The following is a 27,999-nucleotide window of genomic DNA, read 5'->3' on the forward strand; positions in this document are numbered from 1 at the left end:
CAGATTCAGGTGCTGAATCTCTCCAATGTCATGTGAAGGAAAAAAAGGTGGATCATTAGGTCTGGAATATTTGTGGTGTTCTAGATCTTGAGGAGATGAAGTAAAGTCCTGGATTTGTACTGTATTTGTTAAAGAATACTTCAACTGTCTGTAGTCGAGATTCTGGTTGCAGATGATGATCCAAATTGTGACCATAATGAGAGTCAGCTTTTACAAAAAATGTACCAAAATTGTTTTACAGCAAAATCAGACAAACGAGATACCATGAGTGATGCAGTCCAATGCCTTCTTCAAAATGCACCTCTTTTCACTTCTGAGGCTGGAACAGTTTGTCCAGAATATGCTTGAGGCAGACAAGTACTTTTCCATGGCTGACCTGAACTGAGGTCTTGCCTCCATACCCACTCTGGCCAGTGTACGCCTGGACTGCTGGTACCTGTTGGCTGCCTCTGCAGTCCAATCAGTCAACAAGGCCCAATAAGACTCCTTCTACAGCTGTTCCATAATAGAGAAGTAATAAAGGAATATTTTTGATGAGACAACAAGACATCAATGATGTGATTCTCTTAATGGGGGACGGGGGGTCTTTTAACCCTCAGATTTACACCGTACATTCTGAATAAAAGAAAACCATCAAATACATTTTAAACCCAGCCTTGAACAGAACCAGTATTGTTTAATGTATGTGTTTATTTTATTTATCTAGTTGGAAGACAACATGTTTTCTGTTAATTAGAGAAATTCAAATTCACTCTACACGGGGAAATAAGTAGGTGGTTTAGGTCCTGGAATCCTTTTACAGTATATATAATATTTTACAGACTTCTAAACACTCCCATGACCTGATTTTTATAATCTTTCATTCCTAGCAGGTGTACACTGTAAACAATTGTCATGTAGGTTAAGACTAACTTACTGGCAGCAGGGTTGCCAGCATGTTACTGTTAATTTAATAATTCCCCTGCTGTAATCAATTCAGCAATATGTTACTGTAATAAAAACACACACTTAATTACAGAACATTGCTGTATTTTATTCATCTACAGTAAACTGCTGGCAATAGGGTTGCCAGTAAATTACAGTTTTTACTAGTTTGCTTACTGTAAACTTATGGTTTATTACTGTTATATTACATGACTGTTACTGTCATGTACTAAAACACAGTGTAGTGTCATGTACTAAAACACAGTGTAGTGCTGTATTTTGCTGAATATACAGTATACTTGTGGCATAGTTTACAGTATTTTTTTTTGTTCAAATTAGCAATAGAATTTTAACCATAATCCCCAATTCAGTGCTAATTAGTTATTTTTCTAAAAAGAGCATACTACTGGCAGTATTGATGATAGACAATCACTATGAAGTAAGCACTGTCTTTACTGTAACCTTAATCAGCAATTTCAATGTGAGATGAGCAATATGTAAAGAATGACTAGTTAACTAAAATGTAGCAGTGGGAAAAGACCTTTTCAAAAGAAGAGACTGACAAAATATGACGGTTTATTTAGAAAGACAACAGGCTGAAATGCAATTATCCACAAGAAACCAATAGTAATGAATAACTGTTGTACATTCATCTTTGTAAAAACTGACTGTCACTGTCAATGTACAGTGGGCGACCATCAAAATATAGGCATAGCCCCCGAAAAAAGCAGCCCCCAGCCAGGTTTAGCGTAGCTAGTAGGCCCGCCTAGAGCTAGTCCTAGCAGCCACCCACCCCACCACCACCAATCAGCGGCCCCCGAGCAGCCAGGAAAACACCATGGTTGGATAATTATGAGAGGGAAATGTAGGCAGAAGAAGCCTACTGATTACCACCATCATCACACAACTCCAAAACTCCAAAATCCTCCGTATGTGTCTCAAATAAGTTTGCCCCCCTCAGTAACACGCCGTGAAACACACTCTGGTCACTGGATCCTCTATTGTGAGACACATACATTTAAGACAGCCAGCGGCCACAGTTAGCCGCATCCCTGGGGCCAGTGCAGGCGACACTGAGGGGAAATTAAAGTTAATGAGTCAAAATGAACGGAGACTTAAGCAAATTGTAATTCATTGTGAGGTAAATGATGCTCGCCTAAGAAAGTCAGAGATCCTAAAAACTAATGTAGAGTCGGTGTGAACATTTGCTAAGACCCTAGCTGATCAACAACTAACGATACCTGTGGATAACTGTTTAATAACCCAAAGTTCAACAGTCAAGAATCTTAGAGTAACGTTAAATTCAACTCTCTAATTTGGCCAACATATTAAAGAGGTGACAAAGATCGCCTTCTTTCATCTACGTAATATCTCCAGAATTAGGTCCTCCCTATCTATGGCTGATGCAGAGATTCTGATTCATGCCTTTGTGTCCTCTAGACTTGACTATTGCAGTGTTCTGTTACCGGGGTTGCCTCGGTCTGGTACTAGGGGGCTTCAGATGGTTCAGAATACAGCAGCAAGAATATTAACTAAAACTAGGAAATTTGACCATATCACCCCAGCATTAGCTGCATTACATTGGCTCCCGATTCATGTTAGATCCGACTTTAAGGTACTTCTAATGACGTATAAGAGCATTAATGGGCCTGCTCCAACCTACTTGTCTGATCTGGTTAAACCTTACACTCAGATTAGGGCTCTCCACTTTCAGAATACAGGTCTCTTGTGTGTTCCCAGGGTTAAAAATAAGTCAGCTGGCCAGAGGGCTTTCTCCTATTGTGCCCCTTTCCTGTGGAATAATCTCCCTATTGATATTAGAAAGTCTGAATCCGCAGATATCTTTAAATCTCGACTCAAAACGTATCTGTTCTCCCTAACATGGTTCATACATACATCTAGTGATGCTGTTTCTTGGACACATCATCAGTAACAGTACCTGGGCTCACCGGGGGTTTCGGGTCTTTCAACTTCAGACCCCCTCACCCAGGCAACCCGACCAGGGTGATCAGTTCCCGGCCCGTGTCCAAGAAGCACTCAACCACTGCTTATCCCTCTGGATCCATAGCCATCACGAGGCTCTCTCTGCAGCCTCAGAAGCAGCAGCGATGGCTCTCCTCTTACGTGCCCCTGTGATGCCCAGGAGACTGCAGGCCTTGCAGAGTGACTTCCCTGCAAAGCCTCTTCCCCCCACCTCGATCGGTAGGCATCGAGCACGCCACCCCTGATTGCAGCACTCTTCCACCAGCTCTGCATATTTCTCCCTCTTTCTCTCTCTCGCTTCTTCCATTCCCTCCTTCCAGGGCACTGTTAGCTCCAACATAATGACCTGCTTGGATGTCTCTGAGACCAAGACAATGTCTGGCCTGAGTCTGGTCTCCACGATGATTTCAGGGAATTTCAGCTGTTTTCTCAGGTCCACCCTTAGCTCCCAGTCCTTCGCTGTTCCCAGTAGTCCAGATTGGGCTTTAGGTTGGGGAGGTGGTTGGTCTCCGGCTCTGACGAAGGAGATTTCACGCCTTGGTGGTTGTAAGCGCTTGCTCTGGTCGATGGCAGTGTGGATGGACTCAGCAACCGCCTTCAGCACGCAGTCATGGCGCCAGCGTTAGCGGCCATCACCGAATGCTTTAGGACAGCTGCTGAGGATGTGGTCCAGGGTTCCTCTTCCTTGGCACAAGGGACATGCTGGAGTTTCAACCTTGCCCCAACAGAAGAGGTTTGATGGGCTGGGAAGAACGAAAAGAACACTTGGAAGTGAGCTGACAATGGGAGGTGTCAGCTCATGTCCGGAGCACTACCAAGTTGCTCATTTGGGGTGCACCAATAAATTAGCTGCCCGCCACTCTACCTCCTCTGCATGCATACAGGCCACGTGTGTGTTTGTGTTTAGGGCCTGTACACACATATATATGCATGACTTGATTTGAACTAACTAGAGTGTGCTACTAATTTCCTTGCGGGGATTATAATCAGTGTATAAAACAAAATTAAAAATTAAAATTAAAAAAAGAACACCATAGCCTGACTGAATGAGGAATTTAATGCAGAGGGGTTCGGCCCTCCACAGCTCGTTCCACGAGATCTTTCTGTCTGTGGCTTCCTACCATCTGGTCCACGCGCCCTGTTGCCTCAATCCCACCCACTGGCTTGCAGGTTGCTCTACGATTCCGGCCCTCACCTCAAGCTGGACATATAACTAACAAAGGGGGGGCAGTCTCAATGTTTAGGTTTAGCCTAGTCCTGCCGACGGGCCGTAGGATTTCTTAGTTAGGCCCCTGCCTCCCATTAATCCTATGCCATTCTGGTCCCTTTAGCACCACTCTCGCCCCTGTTCTCTCCATCTCTCTCCCTCCCTCTCCTGCTCTCTCTCAGGCCTTTGTGTGGTGGGTCATCGGCGACCTTTGTCTGCTTCCTTGGTTGGCAATATCAAAAACTACACAATGGACCTGCTTCACCATCCACCAGAGGAGTCTGGTTCCATCTCATTGGATTCAGCTGTGGTTTTTGGGTTTTGGCAGGAGTAATCATACACTGTAAGTTTTTTGAGAACAATGACTTAGGCATTATTTGGTCTGTCAAAGAGTGGTGGATTCTCGGCATTAGGTGACCTCTGTGTGCTTCATCGGCTGGTGGTGACTCGCTCTACTGGATGGATCAGCGTGCCTTTGTCATACATTTCTTATTTTTATTGTTATTGTCATTGTTATTATTACTGTGTTGTTAATCTCTACATGCGATACCTATTGCTTTATCTGTCCACTCCTGAAGAGGGGTCCCTCCTCTGCAGTCTTCCTGAGGTGGATGGATGGATGGATGGATGGATGGATTGTTTTGACGTTTACTTTTGTTTGGGAGGAGTGGCGACATCTACTGGGAAAACTTTTATGTTGTACAGAGCAGCTGCACTAATTAGTAGTTTACCTGCCTAATTGATTTAAGGGTGGGGCAAGGTTTGCTCTGTCTGAAGCCACGTACACACCACATGCAGCAGACAGTGGCAGAAAAAGAGAAGCTATGTGGTCAGAAAACCAAATAAAACAACTCCTAACTCCTCCTAAATTTCGAGGCAGAAAGCGGACACGGTATGTTTGTCTTTTACTTTTACTTTGTGCACATAATATTAATGTTTGTATCATATTTTTGGACTAATAAGATGCTTGTGTTCGTAGTATTTCATTTCAGTTTTTCAGGGTGTTTGCGGTATTACCGCAGAAATACATACTGGTCAAACATCAGTCGGAGCGTGGCTTCTCTGTCTCAGAAATAAACGTTGGGAGCAGTTACAACTACTCCCAATATTTAGTTTCATATATGCCCTGTTTATTGAAAATAATATTAAATTAGAGACTCTAAAACATATGTCGATAACTGTTGATAATATAATGGAATGTGTAACGGTGGAAGGGCTTGTGAAAAAGGTAAAAATATTGTTGTAAGTTGTGTCTACAGAGCACCTGATTCCAAAATAGAAGATTTTACTGAATGTGTGGGAAATTATCTCTCGAAAATCAATCACAAACATGTGTTTTTATGTGGTGATGTCACTCTGGGGGGAGGACGTCAAAAACATTAGACATTGTGTGTGCGGTGCCACAGGGGTCAGTGTTGGGTCCAAAATCATTTACACTTTACATAAATGAGTTATGTGAGGTTTCAAAGGTACTAAAAATGATACTCTTTGCGGATGATACAACCATAAATAAACTAACTCAAACAGTAAACGAGGAATTAGCCAAGATGCAATTATGGTTTGATATAAACAAATTATCCTTGAACCTAACTAAAACTAGGTATATGTTATTTGGGAAGAAAAGTTGCAAACACAAAATCAATATTAAGGTCAATGATGTAGATATTGAAAGGGTTAATGAATTTAAAATGCTAGGAGTGATTATTGATGAGATGCTAAATTGGAAACCTTATTTAAGACAACTGCAAATTAGTATCCATACTCTGAGAACTCAAAAGCTATTAAATCAGAAGGTACTCCATATAATATATAGTGCCCTAATCTTGCCCTATCTGAACTACTGTGCTGAAGTTTGGGGAAACACGTATAAAAGTGGCTTACAACCTTTATTTCTGACCCAGAAAAGAGCCTTGAGAATTATTCACAATGAACATTATAGAGCTCACACAAACTACTTATTTATTAAATCTAAACTACTGAAAATACATAACATCATCAGCTATAAAACTGTACAACTTATGTAAGAAGCAGCCAATAACAATTTACCTCAAAATATACAATCACAAATACAGATTAATGAATCCAGTTACCAACTAAGAGAAAACACAGTACTGTTGGGTAGTGATTACTTCTCTTCAATAATCAACTCCGTATTTAAACAACAATTGCATTTATTAGACTCACTCGTCTGCACACATGTTGGCTCCGTGGCAATACACACAAGTCCATATCTGGCGCGCCCTGGCACCTGGATATGACGTCAGTCCCCAGTAGGGCAAGCACATCAGTACATAACATCCCCCCCTTACTAGGAATTAGACTCCAATGTGTCTTTCACCAAACATCAGTGAAATAACTTTTTTTTTCCCACAACATCAATGTATTACATTCTTTTCTGTTTTTTTTTTCCATAAAGAACAACCCAGTTTCCCTTTCAAAATTTCACCTTGTAAACACTTAACATAAACATCACCATGACAGGTGAGGTACAATCATAATATCACAAACATCACATCTGACACGTTTTTCTTTTTTTCTTCTTCTTTTTTTTTTTTTTTTTTTAGGGTCCCGAACAGACTCTTTCACTTTATGACAAAGTCGGTCAAACGCTGAGGCAGTTTGATCTGCCTGTGGGGTCTCTCGTACCTAGCAGGCATTGCAGGTTTAGGTGTGGACACCCTAGTATGAGTCTCCGTGTTGGACTCGATGTCAGGTGTGGTTTGTTCCTCCTCGTGTTCGGTCCATGTTATTTGTGTCTTGCTAGATGACTGTGGAGCAGGATCTTCGGTGTAGTACTTCTTGACAAATGTAGTGTTCCTGGAATAGGTCGCTCCACTTGGTGATTTAACAATCACATTGTTTCCGTCCTTGCTGATCACCTCGTGTGGTGTCTTGTTGAAGGTTGTTGTGAATTTATCAACTTTGTCTTGTTTTAATAGGACTTGGTCTCCCGCTGATACATTTGAGTGTTTCGCTCTGTTTTTGTTGTCAGTGTAGATTTTCGACTGTCCTTTTCTCTCAGCATCGGTGTCTCTGACCTCCAGATCTCTTTGTGGTGTAGTGATGTCTGGGAGCTTTCCTCTGATCTTTCTGTTGAACAGAAGCTCGGCAGGACTCTTTCCTGTCGTGGCATGATCTATCGATCGATAGACGGTCACATACTTGCGTAGCTCCTTTTTCCATTCTAGCCCCTCAGACTGTGCGATGCGAATCCTCTTCATCAACGAAGCGTTTTGCCGCTCCACCTCACCGTTGGCTTGAGCCCATTTAGGTGTGGTTTTCACATGCTCGATTCCGTTCTCCTGGCAGAATGCTTGAAATTGTGCAGACATGTATTGTGGTCCACAATCCGAACGAATGGAAATAGGAAGTCCATGCCTACTAAAGATATCCTCCAGACTGTCTATGACCTTCTCCGCAGTGGTCGATTGCAGGATCTCGTACTCATAGTACCGGCTGTAATAGTCAATCACAACTAATATGGAATGTCCTGTTGGTAGTGGGCCTAGTAGGTCAGTGGCTAAGTCCTGCCACGGCCCATCTGGAAGTGCTGTGGGTCTCAGAGGTTCTGGCATGTCAGGCCTCGACACTATTTGGCAACCGTGACATGACCTCACATATCTCTCTGCTGCTTTATCCAGACCTGGCCACCACACCTTACTCCTGAGGTGTTGTTTTGTGCCCACAATGCCCAAGTGTCCCTCATGAGCCAACTCTAGGGCTCTGTCTCTGAGTGCCTGTGGCAGTATGATGCGTGTCCCTCTTAGCACCAACTGTCCAATTACACACAGTTCATACGCAATACGCGCATACACTTGGCACTTGTCAAAACATCCACTCTGTACTGCACTTCTCAGGTCCCTGAGTTCATCGTCCATCGCAGAGGCTTCCTCTACCTCTCTGGTGGTCAGTGCTCGTGGAGTCGCGTGTGTGGCAACGAATCGCACGTATTCCTCCGCGCCGTGCTTGTGGTTCCCATCTGTCCTGCTCCCTCCCAGTAGTCGCGACAGGGGATCCGCAATGTTGTCCTTTCCGGGTATGTGTAATACTCTGAAATCATACGGTTGGAGCCGCAACACCCACCGCTCAATGCGGGCACATGGCTTAGAGGCTGGACTGTAGATGGCCTCCAGAGCCTTGTGGTCCGTCACTAGGTCAAACGTTTTTCCATATATGTACGGGTGCAGCCTCTCGCACGCCCAGACTAAGGCGAGGGCCTCCCGTTCAGTTTGTGAATATCTGCGTTCACAGTCGGTCAGGCTCCTACTTACATAACATATGGGCACCATCTCTCGCTGCTGTTGCTGTACTAGGACTGCACCTATTCCCACTGGTCCTGCATCCGCTATGACTTTGGTAGGGGCATCTTTGTCAAAATATGCCAGCGTGCCAGCCTCAGCTAACTTCTCCTTTAACACTTTAAATGCATGCTTTTGCTCTGGCCCAAATAGAAAAGGTGTGTCTTTCTTAGTTAGCCTCCTAAGTGGCTCTGATATGCTAGCAAACTGTGGTATGAAACGGCTTGAATAACCCGCTAACCCAAGAAAACTACGGGTCTCAGAAGCGTTCTCAGGCTCTCGTGCCTCTGCTATTGCTCTCACTCTTTCTGTAGTGGGACCTATGCCCTTCTGCGAGAGTAGCATGCCCATGAAAATTAGCTTGTCCATATTAAATTGACACTTCTCTTTGTTTAGGGTCAGCCCACAGTCCTCTAACCTCTTCAGAACTGCATGGAGTCGTTTATCATGAGTCTCCTGGTCTGGGCCATGAACAATTATATCATCTGAGATATTGTCTACCCCCTCAATGCCAGCTGTAGCTGTTGCAATTTCATATTGATACTGTTCACTAGCAGATGAGACACCAAATATGAGTCTTTTGTACCTGTAGGTACCTGTGTGTACAACAAACGTAGTGATACCCCTGGACTCTGGTGTGAGCTCTAGCTGGTGATAGCCCCACTTCAAGTCTAATTTGCTGAAAATGACAGACCCGTTCATTCCCTGTAAGAGCTCATCTACAGTAGGAATTGGGTATCTCCCTCTAATGATAGCTGTATTAGCTCTCCTCATATCCAGACACATTCTGATGTCATCTTCATTAGCTTTTGGTGCAACTACAACAGGGTTCACCCACGGTGTGGGTCCCTCCACCTTTTCAATAATATCCATGTCAAGCAGCTGTTTAATCTTTTTCTCTACTGCTTCCCTTAGGTGAAATGGCACCCTCCTTAGGGGTTGTGCCACTGGTGTCACACTCTCATCAATATGCAAACTTATTTGCTTTGTGTTTAGTTTACCAACACCTTTAAACAGTTTGGGGTATTGCATCTCTATTTCAGACATAACAACTGTCACTGCTGCTATGTTTGTACCCACCCTCAGTACACCTAGCTCAATAGCAGTTTTCCTCCCAAGCAGTGGCTCCCCACGTCCCTGTATTACAGTGAACTCTGCTTCAGTGTTGTGTTTTCCCACTTTAACTTCACATTTGAACACACCTATTACTGGAAGAGGCACCTTGGAGGAGTATGGATACAGAGGTTTGCTAACTGCCTTAGTGGACACACATTTTATCTTTTTACTTTTAAGCCTTTCCCATGTATTTTCATCCACAACGTTGCTTGAAGCACCAGAATCAATTAACATTAGCAAATCTACACCCCCCACATCAAATGTGACCCTCTCTGTGTTAGAATCATCATCAATTGTAAATGCATAGTCTCTGTCTCCAGTGTCCTGGTCCTCAGTTTCAACACATTGCACACTCTGTCTGTCTTTACCTTGTTTTGATTTGCACATTTTCGCAAAATGATCCTTTCCATTGCACCTTCTGCATGTCTGTCCCTTTGCTGGGCATGCAGAGTCCTTGGCCAAGTGATCTCCGTGACCACATCTGTAGCACACTTTGGTAGATTTATTCTTTCCTTCTCTATGATCTCGAGGCGTTGATCTCCCCTTCTGGGGTCTTCCATCCCTCTTTGAAAAGACGCGGTTCACGGCCGCTCCTCCTTCCGCGCCGCCGCCGTCTCCGCCGCTCATCCTCATCGCAGCCATCTGGTTCTCCACTCTCTCACACTGCGCTGCTATCTCCAAAGCGCGCTGCAGCGTCAGCTGTGATTCCTCCAGCAGCTTCCTCCTTACATACTCCGACGTGCACCTGCTCAACACTGCATCTCTTATCTGATTGCCAATGTCCGCATCAAACGCACAGTCTTTAGCAGCCTGACGAAGCCTCGTCACAAACTGCTGCACAGTCTCCCCTGGTTTCTGTGCTACTCGGTAGAAAGCTTGGCGCGCGAACGCAGTGTTTACCTGCGGCACAAAGTAGTCATTCAGCACCTTGACTGCTTTGGCGTAGTCCGCCGGTCCTCCCGTGTCGGGCAGCGTAGCGAAGATATCTTGCACGTCCGTGCCGGCGTTTTGCAGGAGCAGAGCCCTTCTTCTCTGTTTCACTGGAGTCTCCGCGTCGTCGGCCAAAATCAAGCCCTTGCCGTCCGCGTAGAGCTCAAACGCCGTCAGCCACCTCGTCCACCTCGGACCCAGCGTAGCCGGCTCACTGTAGCACTCAAACTTTGGCAGGTGATCCATTTCGCCTCAACAATGTGGTCGAACTCTTCAGATTTAACTTTAAACTGGTATCCTCGTCGCCAATGTTGGGTAGTGATTACTTCTCTTCAATAATCAACTCCGTATTTAAACAACAATTGCATTTATTAGACTCACTCGTCTGCACACATGTTGGCTCCGTGGCAATACACACAAGTCCATATCTGGCGCGCCTTGGCACCTGGATATGACGTCAGTCCCCAGTAGGGCAAGCACATCAGTACATAACAAGTACTGGTACAGAAAAAAGCAAGAACAACATTAAAAACATTTTCATTGTCGTTCACTGGTGTCAAACACTGGAATAAACTGGATAATGAAATTAGGAGTATGGGAACTCTAACTGCCTTTAAAAAAGCATTTAAAAACATGATTTTGCAAGGTTATAATTGACGTGAATGATGATTAAAAGACTGCACTGTTATGAAGAATTAAACTTCATGTTGTCAATCCTGTGAAACAAATGTCGCTGTAACCTTTGTGCAGTAACTGAGTACATACAAGATGTTATGACTGCTACGAAAGTGGAAAGGAAAGGAATGCTGAGTAAACAAGGACACAATTGACCAGAAACAACCCTTGAAAGGAATAACAAAATGAACATTAACAAAATTTGGGCTCTTAAGAATTGACAGAGGTGTGCAAAGATGCATGCCTATTGGACTAAATAGACAGATTAAAACAACAATGTAGCAGAAATAATTGAAATTGATTTGTGACATGCAATGTATGAATTGGTTGACAATGTGCTGCAATGAGAGATGTTGATTTAGGGGACGGGAACCTTACAAGCCAATGGCTTCTACCAGTCAACCCTTTTTTTTCTTTTCGGATGTCGTTGCTGATGTCTCAACACTGATGAAAGTAAAATCTGTTGTACCAACATGTCTGGAAAGAAGAAAATTAACTGAAAAAACAAAACAAAAGTAGATCCATTTCACATTACTTGAATTGTTAATTTATCCAGAAACACCAATTCTCTTTTCCTGGCTGCGTATTTTGATATTTCGTTGCCGACATTTTTTGTGGTTTATAGGTACGTTGCTGCGTAAAGTAGAGAAAAAGTGTTGGAGGATTTTTTTTATACTTTGTACTAACACTAAACACCATAAAACGTAGGTTCTATTATTATTGTTGATGAAACGAGGAAAAACGTGTCTGTTTGTCAGCCTTGTGTGGCTCTGAAAAGAGCCGTTGTGTTGCAGCTTGTGGGCTCCAGCAGTTCACTTCTTGGCAGCCTTCTCGGTCTTCTTGGGCAGCAGGACGGCCTGGATGTTGGGCAGCACGCCGCCCTGAGCGATGGTCACCCCGCCCAGCAGCTTGTTGAGCTCCTCGTCGTTGCGGACAGCCAGCTGCAGGTGACGGGGGATGATCCGAGTCTTCTTGTTGTCACGGGCAGCGTTTCCAGCCAGCTCCAGGATCTCAGCGGTCAGGTACTCCAGCACAGCCGCCAGGTAGACGGGGGCGCCGGCACCGACGCGCTGCGCATAGTTCCCTTTACGCAGCAGCCGGTGAACACGGCCGACCGGGAACTGGAGCCCGGCACGAGAGGAGCGGGTCTTGGCCTTAGCTCTGGCTTTACCGCCGGTTTTACCACGTCCGCTCATGTTCGACTGGTTTCTCTAGAGATGTAGCTCACTGAAAATGGGGCTCAGACCGCCCCCACCTTCACTTATATGGAGCAGAGCGCGCCACTCTCCCCGCCGGACCAACCAGAAAGAGGCTGACGGGAGCTGGTCAGACGGGACGTTCCAGCTCTACTCGGCTCCAATGAGCTGCGGGCTGTGTGACGCTCCACTGGGCGGAGCTGAGCTCCAGGAGGAGCCCCCCACCAACCAGTGGTCGCCGCTCGGACGCTTTAAGAGCAGCGGCTCTCCTGTCTCTGCAGCATTCTTGTGTTCCTGTGGAGACAAGCGAGAAACGATGGCGAGAACCAAGCAGACCGCTCGTAAGTCTACTGGAGGCAAAGCCCCCAGAAAGCAGCTGGCCACCAAAGCAGCTCGGAAGAGCGCTCCGGCCACCGGCGGCGTGAAGAAGCCTCACCGTTACAGGCCCGGTACCGTGGCTCTGAGAGAGATCCGTCGCTACCAGAAGTCGACCGAGCTGCTGATCCGGAAGCTGCCCTTCCAGCGTCTGGTGAGAGAGATCGCTCAGGACTTCAAGACCGACCTGCGCTTCCAGAGCTCCGCTGTCATGGCTCTGCAGGAGGCCAGCGAGGCTTACCTGGTGGGCCTGTTCGAGGACACCAACCTGTGCGCCATCCACGCCAAGAGGGTGACCATCATGCCCAAAGACATCCAGCTGGCCCGCCGCATCCGCGGGGAGAGGGCTTAGACTGACGTCACAGCCCCGCTGACACCCCAACGGCTCTTTTCAGAGCCTCTTCATCCACTGATGAGAGCTTCTCCTGTGTTCAGAAGATTTGGGTTCAGTTCTTTGATTACATGTTTATGAAACAGAAGATAGGTGTTACATTCTGGGATTGATTTGTTGAAATAATGAAGGTTGCTACAACTTTTGCGGCTGGAATCTCAAGAGCAGCATCAACACCTGTATTAATATATTCCACTGAACTAGATTACTATTTAAATACTAGGTTCCAGTGTGTAAACTTGAATAATGTCACATTTTAGAAAAGTAACTCGTGGAGTTACACATGGTTCAGTCGTGGACCAAAGTCGTTCATTTGAATATTAGTTCAGTATTTAATAAGTTGACATGTGAGTCTGGAGTGTATCTCGGTGACAGTTCATTCTTCACATGTATGCTGCTCTGGGTTCAATGCCCACCATCTGCAGCCCTACGGGGGCACAAGTCTGTCACCTGTGGGCCGGTCCCAAGCCTGGATAAATGCAGAGTTGCTGCAGGAAGGGCATCAGGCATAAAAACTTTGCCAAACACACATGAGCATTCATCTAAATGAATAATGGACGACACGCTGTGGTGACCCCAGCAGGATCAGACCAGAGTTTTATTCAGTAAGTTGACATTTATTACATTCGTGGATGATACAAATTAATTTTGTTCAGGGCCACTAAAGATTCAGACTTGAAGAGATTGTTAACAGACAGAAAAGGAGTCCATCAGGTTAAAAGCATTCTAGCCATAATGTTTAAAAAATATTGTAAAATGGTGTTTGGTGGATTCAGGGCAAATCGCAAAATTCAACTAATACTGAAGGGAGTTTAAATTGCGAGAATAAATTAAATTCTTGGGAGTAATTGTAAATCATAAATTCAGTTGGAAATTGTGTAAAAGTATTGGTTTTATGTGTAACTTTAAGTCATTAAATTGTTATTTCAACATGAGCCAAGTTTTTGAACAAGTGTACATATTGTATTACTAACTTGTAACCCGAAGTCGCGACCCATCACTCCGCCTCCCCAGTCATGTGTGGTTATTAATCATGTGTGATTAACTGCATGCCAGCAGGCCCCTAGTGTGTGTTGTGTTTATAGGGGCCTGTATACAGTGTTTGTGCTACTTACACGTATATATGTACGTGCATGTACAACAAGGAGTGTAAAAGATATTTTCCCCGTTTGTGTAGACAATAAAGTGTGTTTAATCTTTAATACCGTATATGTCATTGTTTTGAGGTTGGGGGAGAAACACACAGAAAGCTTCAAATTATGAAGGCATTGATAAAAATGTTTTTGGTGTCTTAGTTTTAGATATTTTATACTTATACATTGGAAAACTCTTCTGAATACAGAATAAAACACACGAATTTCAGATCAGAAACTAAAAGAGAGGTTCCAAACTAAGACCGGTTGGCCTGTCCCTACATTTGGCATAGTCCCCTGAGCAGTACCAGAAATGTTCTATCCATTACTCTGTAGACATTTAGTGGACAGATGATAAAGGAAACAGCGTGGATCTGTTTCACCTGGGGGGGGGGGGGGTCTCGCCATAACTGGACTAGTCAAACTAGTCCAGTTCTAGCGAGACTAGTTCCCGCTAGTTTGGACATAGGCAAATAGTCTGATCGGGGTCTTAGTGTAACCATGTATTCCTAACTTTGTCAGTTGAATGCACACGTTAGGTTTTGTACTAATAATTTATAGACAGAACTGGACTCTTTGAACAGTGCTGGTCCTGAAAAGGACCTTTGGTTGATGACGTCACTAGTGGTCTAGCCCCCGAAGCCGTACAGGGTGCGTCCCTGCCTCTTCAGAGCATACACCACATCCATGGCGGTGACGGTCTTTCTCTTGGCGTGCTCGGTGTACGTGACGGCATCACGGATCACGTTCTCCAGGAACACTTTCAACACACCGCGGGTCTCCTCGTAGATCAGACCGGAGATCCGCTTCACTCCACCACGGCGAGCCAGGCGGCGGATAGCGGGCTTGGTGATTCCCTGGATGTTATCACGGAGAACTTTCCGGTGGCGCTTGGCGCCTCCTTTCCCGAGTCCTTTTCCTCCCTTTCCTCTTCCACTCATCTTCAGATCACAAGCTCTGGACTGAATGAGGAGCTGTTCGTTCTCACAGATGTATATGTCTCCTCTGCGGACGCGATAGAGGACAGAGGCGGGGCTACTTTTTCCTGACTGGAACCCCACCGTTGTCAATAGGGTGGAGAAATTAGAGCAGTGGTCTCTTTGGAGGAACGGAAAGTATGTCTTTATTATTTTATTTAATTATAACATTTACTTTAATTATTTACTTTAATCTTTTAATTATTTTTGATTATTTACTTTTTTTTAACATTTCTTTTTTTCTTTACTCTCAGCATTACTTCCTGGTCCTCTCTGTCCTATACTACTTTCTACAGTAAATGGAACTCTAGTGGATCAACTGCTCGCTGGAAGTTGTGTCACAACCTTTGACCCTTTCAATCCACATCGCTCGACACGCGTGGTGAACGCGATGTGTGGAATCTATTCCAACGATGATAGTTACACGGAATATGAAGTGGTGACGACAAATGATAAGTTGAACTTTTGATTTTCAAGCGTAACAGTAAGAGTCAGGGGAAAGTAACTTGAGGACTGGACATGTTAGAGGAGCCCGAAGGAAAATCCTTACAGTACAATCTGAGTCTTTACTATGACGTGAAAGAGACCAATGTAGGACATCCATTGAAGTTGAGGTCTGTTGTCCATTAAAGTACTTCAGCAGGAACCAAATCAAGTTCATCTTAATGCAGACAAGCCAGAAGATAACCCAAGAATGTGATCAGATCCTTCATGACGCACTGCATGTGGACAGATTTGATCTTTAGGGGATATTGTTGGCTCATTGTAAATACATTTCTATAATTGCTTTTTGTTAATTTTCTTGTTTCTTGTTAATTATTCTATTTTGGGGCCAGTTCTCCAGTCGCTGCTGTCCAGGGTCCTGAAATATCAACCACCGCACAAACTGCTCTGCTTCCTGTTGCTGTGTTCTTCTCTTCATGCAGGCTGAATTTGAAGGCTGGCACAAACAGGAAGTGGGATGTACCAGTTCACATCCCGAGCACTGCCGAGGTGCCCTTGAGCAAGGCACCGTCCCCTCCACAAGCTGCTCATTCGGGGCACTCCAAAGAAGGGGTTGCCCGTCACTCAGCCTCCCTGTATTTACTGCATTTCTACAGGCCACTTTGTGTGTTTTTGGTTGTTTCAGAGGCCTGTTCCAAAAAAACATATATATGCATGATTACTACCCATGATTGGAAACATAATAATTTCCTCACGGGGATCATTAAGGTGTACGGAGCCCCTGAGGTGACATGGAGAATAAAATAAGACATGGACAGAAAAAACCTCCATCTTTGCGAGATCTCTCAAAACTTTTGCGAGACCTCGCAAAACTACAGGTATATATACTTCCGGGTCGCTTTGGCGATCAAGAGAAAAAACACTGGAGGACACCCATCCATATGAGTGGTTAATTGAGTTTTATTTTGAAATCGGCCTAAAATATTAGGACATTCAAGAAGTTCTTAGTAGGACTAAGCCTGAGACATTTGAAAAGGATTCTCGCTGCAAGGGGATACACTTGTCGCAAATCCAACTCTGACCTGCCCGTTTTGATAGACTTCATACGCAGTGAGCCCCAGTCCTCTGGGATGCTTCATGCGTACTGCTGGATGTACGTGAAATGCAGGGAACACGGTCTGCGTGTGAGGAAGGAGGATGTACGATTGATGCTGAAGGAGCTGGATCCCACAGGACAGATCCTGAGGTGGTCAAGGCATCTTAGACGGTGGAACTACATCTCTAAAGAGCCCAACTTCATCTGGCACATCGACTCCTATGAAAAACTCGAGCCATAAGGTATTTGTATTAAAGGAAGTATCAACGGTTTTTCGAGGAAAATTGTCTGGCTAAATGCTTACACAACAAATACTGGCCCGAAGCTGATCGGAGGAGACTACATTGAGACTGTACAGCGTTTAAAAGGCTGCCCCAGAGTTGTGAGAGGCGATCTTGGAACTGAAAATGGTCATGTCAGAGACTTTCGGCGTGTCCTCGTCCCAACTCATGCAGATGGCATCGATAGCTACTTGGAAGGAGCCAGCACCGCCAATCAACGAATCGAGTATTGGTGGGGGTTTCTGCGCTGTCAATGTGTGGAGTGTCGCTTGTGTTTGTTTTCCCGACCTGCGAGACAACGGCTCCTTTGACAGTGGTTTCCTAGACAAAAGTCTCCTTCAGTTTTGTTTCATGGGACTCATCCAGGTGAGTGTCTAAACTAGTTTGGTTCTCATATTGTGGGAGACTCATATCACATTGAGAAGATTATATAAAACGGGAGAACACAAACTTATGACAGTTGCCACAGCAACAGAGAGAGAGGAAGAGGGAGAGAGAGGGGGAGGGAGGTAGATATTTAATATGTATGATTTAGTTTTTGTTTCTGAATAACTTTGTCCCCACCTTGTTTTCCCAATAGGACGAACTCGATGACACTGCTACTGTTTGGAACGGACACTCCATCAGGCCATCAAAGAACGTGAATGTTCCAAGTGATCGCCCCAATACTATGTATGTCTTGTCTGAACCCTACGGGACAAGAGACTTTCTTTCCCTGCTGAGGAGGACCATATTCAACGGTGCAAAAGTGTGTGTGTCTTTCGCTTGACTGTACCGTGTGATCCTGATGTGTATGAACTCTGCAATATTATCATGGCTGAATCCCATCTGACTCCACCAACAAATCCATCCCAGGCTTTGAACTTGTACATGCACCTGAGAGACATTATTCTTGCGTCTTTTTTTTCAACACAGCTGATTGATGAGCCTGTGCAGAAATGAAGGATTTGTTTCAGCTTGGACTTGGTCAGCATTTTTCACGTATCGTTGTAAATGGTCAAAGGTTGTTTCTTCTGTCTGAGACAGAAGTGTTTTCGTTGTTTCAAGCAGCTTGGACACTCGTTTGCCTGTTGGATCTTAAATTACATCAGTTAATCGCAAAACTTTATCCACGATTTCATACATGAACCATACTGTCGGGAGTTCTAATTCTGTTATTGATTATGACACACTGTCATTTGTAGGGACCATAATAGGCCGCTGTGCGAGTTATCTGACAATCAACAAAATGAATGAATAAGTGGATTACGTATCGATGTCAAAGCATGGGAGCCATGAGCGCTCTCCAAAGCTGAAGTCACCGTGACATTCCATGTTTTCCGTCCACCTTGTCTCTTTTTATGTGCAGTATGTCCTCTTGAGGGACGTCTCTTGAACGCAGGAAAATTCTCCACATTCCCCTCCATTAGCAGCTCCTCTTTCTGCCGTTGTGGTTATGATTCACACCATCCTGTAAAACTGAACCACGTGAATGGGTGTTCACCAGTCTGCTTTCTGCGTAACACCAAAACGACCCGGAAGTAGCATGTCGCAAAGGTTTTGCGAGATCTCGCAAAGATGGACTTTTTTTTCCCTCCATGTCACCTAAGGGGCTCCGTAAAAGTGTACTTCTTATTCTTCTAAAACTGATTTATCATTTGTCAGAGGCTGATGATATGTTCTATAACCCCCAGAGGGTGGCAGCAGAGCACCACAGGATGGAATTAGGTTGAGTTAGCCTGGCTGTGTACATTTGACCGGAGACAATTTAACAGCAGTCACACTTGTAAATGTCAACTTTTCACAACATGGAGAAAAATCATGTGGGAGCACATTGGGAGGTCACAGTTCTTTTGGTTTAAGTCAGATTTACATAATTTAAAAAACACAAATTTATATTATGGAAGTAAATGTAAATGTCTGTTTGCAGATGCTGTCTGCAAAAAAAAAGAAAGACATTTAAATCATTTTAACAGGAGTCTAATATAATATAAGAAAGATGAGCGACATGAGAACTCACAAAAAACACCTTATCAACTGCTGGTGGCTTCCGCTGAGTCGACCCTGCAGCTATTTTATAACAATGTCCAATTCCTTCCTAATCTGACCAGTGATGACATGTTTAGGTGAATGTCTTCACTCAACTGTTGGCTGTCTAGGTGGTGTTCTGCTAATGACATTCAGTTTGTTGATAATTGGCAAACTTTTTTGGGATAACCCGGTCTCACGAGGAGAGGCGGCACACATCCCACTTGGAAAGGCGCTGCTCTCCTGTCCAACCCAAAGCCATGAGCTAGAGTTGAGACCGAGATACACACGTCTCTGCGCTCCTAGAACTGTCACCTACTGTACTGTGATCCACTGTACTGTCACGAGGTACTTAATTCATGTAAAAATAATTCAAGTCCAGAGGAAAACAACTGGACATCAAAACTTAATAAAAATAAAAACCAAGACTCCAACAGCCCCAGAAAACAAGGTCATAAATGTGGTATCCTGAATATTAGATGCCTGTCTTCAAAAGCTGGTTTAATCAATGACATTATATCAGATTATCATATACATTTAATGTTTAATGGAAACCTGGCTAAGTGATGATGAGTATTTTTCCTCAATCCAAAGAGGAGGACTTGCATCTATGTTTTAATTCCTCTCTACAACTGAGCCCTAAACCGAAAATGATCTTAAATTAATTTGAAAGTCTTAGTCTCTGAGCCTGAGGGTTGCGTCAGGAAGGGCATCCGGCATAAAACTTTTGCCAAATCAAAGATGCGAATCAAACCTATGACTTCCATACCGGATCGGTCGAGGCCCGGGTTAACAACGACCGCCATCGGCGCTGTTGACCTACAGTGCGCCGGTGGAAATTGGATTACTGTTGGTCGAAGAAGGAGAGGAGGAAAGTGCGTTCGCACGAAGAAAGAGAAGAGGAACACCAAGAGTATAGGACTGAGAGTAGGGACGTTGAATGTTGGAACTATGACAGGAAAAGGTAGAGAGTTGGTTGACATGATGCAGAGGAGGAAGGTAGACATACTGTGTGTACAGGAGACCAGGTGGAAAGGTAGCAAGGCTAGAAGTTTAGGAGCAGGGTTCAAGTTGTTCTATCATGGTATAGATGGGAAGAGAAATGGAGTAGGAGTTATCTTGAAGGAGGAGTTTGTTAGGAATGTCCTGGAGGTAAAAAGAGTGTCGGATAGAGTGATGAGTCTGAAGCTAGAAATAGAAGGTGTGATGTTCAATGTTGTTAGTGGGTATGCTCCACAGATAGGATGTGAGCTGGAGGAGAAGGAGAAATTCTGGTCAGACTTTGATGAAGTGATGCAGAGCTTGCCTAGAAGTGAGAGAGTTGTCATTGGAGCAGACTTCAATGGACATGTTTGTCCAGGAAACAGAGGGGATGAGGATGTGATGGGCAGGTTTGGTATCCAGAAGAGGAACGCAGAAGGACAGATGGTAGTTGACTTTGCAAAAAGGATGGAAATGGCTGTAATGAATACTTTCTTCCAGAAGAGGCAGGAACATAGAGTGACCTATAAGAGTGGCGGTAGGAGCACACAGGTAGACTACATCTTGTGTAGACGGTGTAACCTGAAGGAGATCAGTGACTGTAAAGTAGTGGTAGGTGAGAGTGTAGCCAAACAGCATAGGATGGTGGTGTGTAGGATGACTCTGGTGGTGAGGAAGATCAAGAGGGCAAAGGCAGAGCAGAAGACGAAATGGTGGAAGCTGAAAAAGGAAGAGTGTTGCATGACTTTTAGGAGGGAGTTAAGACAGGCTCTGGGTGGTCAGGAGGTGCTTCCAGATGACTGGACAACTACAGCTAATGTGATCAGGGAGACAGGTAGGAGAGTACTTGGTGTGTCATCTGGAAAGAAAGTAGATAGGGAGACTTGGTGGTGGAATGAGGAGGTACAGGAGTGCATACAGAGAAAGAGGTTAGCTAAGAAGAAGTGGGACACTGAGAGGACCGAGGAGAGTAGACAGGAGTACAGGGAGATGCAGCGTAAGGTGAAGGTAGAGGTAGCAAAGGCCAAACAAGAAGCTTATGATAACTTGTATGCTAGGTTGGACAGTAAGGAGGGAGAGACTGATCTATACCGGTTGGCAAGACAGAGAGATAGAGATGGGAAGGACGTGCAGCAGGTTAGGGTGATTAAGGATAGGGATGGAAGTCTATTGACAGGTGCCAGTAGTGTGATGGGAAGATGGAAAGAGTACTTTGAAGAGTTGATGAACGTGGAAAATGAGAGAGAACAAAGACTAGAAGAGGTGACTGTTGTGGACCAGGATGTAGCAAAGATTAGTCAGGATGAAGTGAGGAGGGCATTGAAGAGGATGAAGAGTGGAAAGGCAGTTGGTCCTGATGATATACCTGTAGAGGTATGGAAGTGTCTAGGAGAGGTGGCGGTAGAGTTTCTGACTGGGTTGTTCAACAGGATCTTAGATAGTGAGAAGATGCCTGAGGAATGGAGGAGAAGTGTGCTGGTGCCCATTTTTAAGAACAAGGGAGATGTGCAGAGTTGTGGCAACTACAGAGGAATAAAGCTGATGAGCCATACAATTAAGTTATGGGAGAGAGTAGTGGAAGCTAGACTAAGGGCAGAAGTGAGCATTTGTGAGCAGCAGTATGGTTTCATGCCAGAAAAGAGTACCACAGATGCAGTATTTGCTCTGAGGATGTTGATAGAGAAGTACAGAGAAGGCCAGAGGGAGCTGCATTGTGTTTTTGTAGATCTAGAGAAAGCTTATGACAGGGTGCCCAGAGAGGAACTGTGGTATTGCATGAGGAAGTCTGGAGTGGCAGAGAAGTATGTTAGAGCGGTGCAGGACATGTATGAGGACTGTAAGACAGTGGTGAGGTGTGCTATAGGTGTGACAGAGGAGTTCAAGGTGGAGGTGGGACTACATCAGGGATCAGCTCTGAGCCCCTTCTTGTTCGCTATGGTGATGGACAGGCTGACAGACGAGGTTAGACAGGAATCACCATGGACTATGATGTTTGCAGATGACATTGTGATCTGCGGTGAGAGCAGGGAACAGGTGGAGGAGAAGCTAGAGAGGTGGAGGTTTGTCCTGGAAAGGAGAGGAATGAAGGTTAGCCGCAGTAAGACAGAGTACATGTGTGTGAATGAGAGGGACCCAAGTGGAAGAGTGAGGCTACAGGGAGAAGAGATCAAGAAGGTGGAGGATTTTAAGTACTTAGGGTCAACAGTCCAGAGCAATGGAGAGTGTGGAAAAGAGGTGAAGAAGCGTGTACAGGCAGGATGGTACGGGTGGAGGAAAGTGTCAGGTGTGATGTGTGATAGAAGAGTATCAGCTAAAATGAAAGGAAAGGTGTACAAAACTGTGGTGAGACCAGTGATGTTGTTTGGTCTAGAGACAGTGTCACTGAGGAAAAGACAGGAGACAGAGCTGGAGGTAGCAGAGATGAAGATGCTGAGGTTCTCTCTGGGAGTGACCAGGAAGGATAGGATCAGGAATGAGTACATCAGAGGGACAGCACATGTTAGAGGTTTTGGAGATAAAGTCAGAGAGGCCAGACTGAGATGGTTTGGACATGTCCAGAGGAGAGATAGTGAATATATTGGTAGAAGGATGCTGAGTTTTGAACCGCCAGGCAAGAGACCTAGAGGAAGACCAAAGAGGAGGTTTATGGATGTAATGAGGGAAGACATGAAGATAGTTGGTGTGAGTGAAGAGGATTCAAAGGACAGGGCTAGATGGAGGAAATTGATTCGCTGTGGCGACCCCTGAAGGGAAAAGCCAAAAGGAAAAGAAGAAGTCTCTGAGCCTATCAAACCCAATCCACAAACTACTCCAGCCTCTACTGTTGGTCATAATTTATTGTCCTCCTGGTCCATACAGTGATTCTCTATCTGAATTTGCCAACTTCTTAACAAGTTTAATTCTTCAAACTGATAAGAATTAAAACTGGTCATATTTGTTGGTGATTTCAATATTCACGTGGACGACAGTAATGATAGCCTCAGTAGGGCATTTATGTCATTACTAGACTCCATAGGCTTTAGTCAGTGTGTACAGGAATCTACTCACCATTTTAAGCATACTCTGGATTTAGTCCTGATTTATGGGATTGAAATTGAAGAGCGACTCGTCTTTGCAAAAAATCCTCTCCCCTCCTACCACAGCCTGATAACTTTTGATATTCGGCTATGAAGAGATTTAAGCATTATATACATGTGTTGTGAAGAGCAGGCTTGGAGGAGGAGCTGATGGGAGGAGCCTGAGGCTGGACAATTGACAAATTACACTGGGACCAGGTGTGAGGCCTTTCCATTTACCATGCAGCAGATCCCTACCCCACCTGACAGCAAATGTTTGTCTGCGTTACAATGTGAGTTCCCTTTGTATCCATGTTTGAATGAATTGTTTAGCTGGTATCTTTGTTTGACGATAGACGTATGCCTTGTGTTGTTGTTCGGTTGTATAGATGTATTTGAGTTACACCTTTCATGTATGCTTATCCTTAGTTTCAGCTTCTTCTAGTTTGGCAGAAGATAACAAGCTATGCATTGGAGACTTTTTTCTATACCCACTTGACGTCCGAGGAAGATCGCTGTGACATAGGGAGCTGTATGTGAGTTCATCTTTTATCCTATAATGTATTTGGTTGTAATATTGAATATTGTCTTGCCCAGGTATTAAGATTGTTTTTTTATTTGCATGAAGAACTGGGGGGGGGCAGGGGAAGACATCAGTCTACAACCTAGAAAAACATCAAATCATGGTGTGTGTTATATGTGGAGTTTTCTTTTTGGTTTCCTCTCATACTGCTTGTATATGTATATGTGTGTTTGAGGGAAAGACTATATCAGCAATAACATGATATACTATATTATGATTTGAATCATGAATTGAATCATGATTTGTTTATGAGGAGGAGATTCTCGGTCTACGTGTACAAGGAGCTGTATAGGCCAGTGTTTGTGTGTTACATTATGTTTATATCAAAGAGAAATAAAATGGTATTATTTCTGCACATTTTTCAGATAATCTCATAGACCTGACATCACTGACATTCACTCAGGTCTGGACTGGAGGCATGTGTGTGTGTGTGTGTGTGTGTGTGTGTGTGTGTGTGTGTGTGTGTGTGTGTGTGTGTGTGTGTGTGTGTGTGTGTGTGTGTGTGTGTGTGTGTGTTCTCCTCTGAGTGACTGATGTAGCAGATAATAAAAATTAAGGAAATCTAAGAACGAGTAAACCTCACCAGATTGTTTTGTCTCTTTATTAAATCACACAAATGTTTATTTTCTGTTTTAGACTCAAATGTGACTGTTCTGTGACAGTGCTCTCTTTGTGTGTTTGTGTAAGTGCTGAAATTTGATTTCTTTAAAATAAATATAATGTATCATTCTGTCCATTTTAGATGATATAATAGAGCTTACATCATCAGACATTCTCTCATGTCTGGCCTAGCAGGAGTGTGTCCCCTGCTAGTAAGTTTTTTGGTTTTAATGTTTTTTTTGTTTGTTTAAACGAATTGATGAATGTATTTAATACAGATGATTAACAGAATTACCTCTGCATGTGTGTTCTAGGAATTGCAGCAGTGCCACCCTCAAGATCAGAGGAGTTCTTAGGAAACGTCAACATTGAGGAAGATGTGCCATTGTCTGACATTAAAGAGGAAGAAGAGCAGCTAGAGGATCAGCCTGATGATCAGCGTGATGAGAAAGAAGTAGAAGATGGCTGAATATTAGACGTCTGCAATCAAACAATTTACGCGTGAGTACTATGAGTCGTTGTATCGCTCGCGAGCAAAGACTGCCCTCACATCGGTGTGCTCGGTTTTGAGAATAGCAATAACTAAGAGGGAGCCGGGGAGGTAAACAAAAGCGGGATACGGACTTCGCTCCCGATGCTAACGTCGGACTGACCGGCTTTTCCTCCATACGAGCGGACCGGGACACGAACACCGTTGGCAAGAAGAAGGGAGGCGGTCTGATCATCTACACCAACAACAGATGGTGTCACCCAGGACATGTGACCGTTAAAACCACGCTGTGCAACAGGGATCTGGAGCTAACAGCTGTTAGCATCAGGCCCTACTACCTGGCAGCGTGAATTTTCACACGTCATTGTCCTCGCCGTCTACATCCCCCCATGTGCAGACCCAGAGACGGCACGTGAGACAATCTGTACGACCACCTCTGATCTTCGGACTCGGCACCTGGAGGCGCTTGTCATCATCATGGGAGACTTTAATCACGTCACCTTGGACTCATGCCTCCCCACCATGTCCCAGTGTGTAGACTGCCCCACACGGAAGAACAGAATCATTGATCTGTTTTACACGAATGCCAAGGAGGCATACACCACCACCCCCTCCCCCCACTAGGCAGATCAGACCACAACCTAGTGTGCCTTCAGCCCACCTACATCCCGCTGGTGAAACGGCTGCCAGCAACAACACAGCAGATCACGAGGTGGTCTCCAGAAGCAGAGGAGACGCTGAGGGACTGCTTCCAGACCACCAACTGGGATGTCATCGTGGGCTCACATGGGGAGGACGTCGACGGGGCGGCCCAGTGTTTAACGGATTATATGAACTTCTGTGTGGACACCGTGGTCCCTGTCAGGACAGTCAAGTGTACCCAAACAACAAACCCTGGGTAACCAAGGAGGTGAAGACTGTCCTGAACAGGAAGAAGCAGGCGTTCAGGAGCGGGAACGAGGACGCGATGAGAGAGGCCCAGCAGGCAGTGAGACTCTGCCTGAGGGAGGCCAAGGACAACTACAGAAGGACGCTGGAGAACCAGCGTGGGCGCAACCAGGTGCGGGAGGTCTGGAGTGGCATGAGGGCCATCACCGGCTATGGAGAGGGCCGTGGTACAGTGGAGGGGAACGTGGAGAGAGCTGACGAACTTAACAGCTTTTTTAATCGGTTCAGCTCCCTCACCACTCCATGCGCCTGTCCCCAGAGTTCCCCTGGCCCAGCTGATCCGACTCCACCTACCTCCTTCTCCCCCTCTTCGTCCAGCTCATCTGCCTCCCCCTCTCCCTCTCCGTCCACCTCTCCCTCTATGTCCACCTCGCCCACTTACCTCAGTCCAAACCCAGACCCTTCCCCCACCTCAACTGCCGGCCCCCCCGGCCGGAGGGATCAACGTGCCACGCCCCCACACACGGCCATCACCGTGGAACAGGTGACGTCTGCGTTGAGGAGGCTTCGCCCAAGGAAGGCGGCCGGACCAGACCAGGTCCCCCCTAGACTCCTCAAGGCCTGTGCTGCCGAACTGGGCGGACCCCTACACCAGGTCTTTGACCTCAGTCTCCGACTGGGGAGGGTCCCGTCCTTGTGGAAGACATCCTGCATCGTCCCTGTACCCAAGCGGAGACGCCCCACTGAGCTCAACGACTATCGACCAGTCGCTCTCACCTCGCACGTGATGAAGACCCTAGAGCGACTGGTCCTGGAGCTCATGCGTCCCCATGTGCAGGGCGCGATGGACCTTCTCCAGTTCGCCTACCGGCCACAAGTTGGGGCTGACAATGCAGTCCTGTACCTCCTCAACCGGGCCCTCTCCTACTTGGATGTCGGGAGATGTGCAGTGAGGGTGCTCTTTTTTGACTTCTCGAGCGCCTTCAACACCATCCAGCCCCGGCTCCTGCAGGAGAAACTGTCATCCATGGCTGTGGATCCTTATCTCGTGAGCTGGATCACGGACTATCTAACAGACAGACCCCAGTACGTCCGTATGGGGAACTGTTTGTCATCAGTGGTGACCAACAGCACTGGGGCCCCGCAGGGAACGGTACTCTCCCCCCTTCTCTTCACCCTCTACACAACAGACTTCCAACATAACTCGGGTACGTGCCACATGCAGAAGTTCTCTGATGACACTGCAATTGTGGCATGTATCAGGGAGGGTGATTAGAGGGAGTACAGGAGAGTGGTGACGGACTTTGTGGGGTGGTGTCAGCGGAACGAGCTTCAGCTAAACATTTCAAAACCAAGGAGATGGTGCTGGATTTTCGGCGGGCACCACCCTCCCCACAGCCAGTAGTCATCGGGGGTAAGGAAGTGGAGGTAGTGGGGACTTATAAGTACCTGGGGCTGCAGCTGGACAATAGACTGGACTGGTCGCACAACCTGGACTGTGTATACAAGAAGGGTCAGAGTAGGTTGTACTTCTTGAGGAGGCTGGCCTCCTTCAACATGAGCTCTAATCTGCTCAGACTGTTCTATCAGTCCATTGTGTCCAGTGTGCTGTCCTACGCCATTGTGGGGTGGTTGGGGTGGTGGTGCCAGGAAATGGGACACACAGAGACTCGACAGGCTCATCCGGAGGGCTAGTTCTGTGATCGGTCAGGATCTGGACTCAATACAGACTGTTCTAGAGAGGAGGACTATGTCCAGGTTTAGATCAATCCTGGGTAACACCACCCACCCCCTGCACACCACCTTCACCCAGCAGAGGAGCTCCTTCAGTGGCAGACTGCTGTCACCGAGCTCCTCCACTGAGAGACTCAGGACCTCCTTTGTGCCTCGTGCCATCAGAGGGCACAACCACTCTCTCAGAAGGAGGAGGTTTGAAGCCGCAGGGTCATCAAGGTCGGGTGAGAAGGGATAGACGAGGGGGGCCTGGGACGCACTGTGGATGCACTGTGGGACACTTTGTGGGGGTCCTTAGTCAGTTTACAGCTCGGTTCATACACGTGTTACTGATCATACATCATCTACACCCAATGCTCTTTCTTCTCTCCTGTCCCTATGCTTCCTTTTATTCTAGGTTCTTCTGATTCCTGTTGTTATAATTATGTAACAGCATGTAAATAATGTAACTTATACAACGTCTTTTGGCTGTGCCATTACTCTCTCATTGTTATTTGTATTTATTGTATCTCTCGCGAGCAGATGTCACCTGAATTTCCCTTTGGCTCATTAAAGTATCTATCTGTCTATCTAACTGTTCTTATTTTTTTATTTAAAAAAATGGAACACTCAGAAAGTGACAATCTGTCCTCAA

General features: G+C 45.5%; 3 protein-coding genes across 3 annotated transcripts; 1 reads left to right on the top strand and 2 right to left on the bottom strand.

Moving 5' to 3' along the window:
- Window positions 1–11,886: 11,886 nt before the first annotated feature.
- LOC137608897 (histone H2A) lies at window positions 11,887–12,343 on the bottom strand. The gene has a single exon (XM_068335527.1). It carries the CDS (start codon window positions 12,327–12,329, stop codon window positions 11,946–11,948), a length of 384 nt encoding a protein of 127 aa, XP_068191628.1. The 5' UTR covers window positions 12,330–12,343; the 3' UTR covers window positions 11,887–11,945.
- A 302-nt stretch (window positions 12,344–12,645) lies between these two features.
- Window positions 12,646–13,080, top strand: LOC137612130 (histone H3). Its single transcript, XM_068340501.1, has one exon. It carries the CDS (start codon window positions 12,646–12,648, stop codon window positions 13,054–13,056), a length of 411 nt encoding a protein of 136 aa, XP_068196602.1. The 3' UTR covers window positions 13,057–13,080.
- Window positions 13,081–14,857: 1,777 nt separating this feature from the next.
- On the bottom strand, window positions 14,858–15,169 carry LOC137614243 (histone H4). The gene has a single exon (XM_068343939.1). The coding sequence runs from the start codon at window positions 15,167–15,169 to the stop codon at window positions 14,858–14,860; it is 312 nt and encodes a 103-aa protein (XP_068200040.1).
- Window positions 15,170–27,999: the final 12,830 nt, after the last annotated feature.

Source organism: Antennarius striatus, chromosome 2, assembly GCF_040054535.1.
Source record: "Antennarius striatus isolate MH-2024 chromosome 2, ASM4005453v1, whole genome shotgun sequence".
NCBI classification, from domain to species: domain Eukaryota; kingdom Metazoa; phylum Chordata; class Actinopteri; order Lophiiformes; family Antennariidae; genus Antennarius; species Antennarius striatus.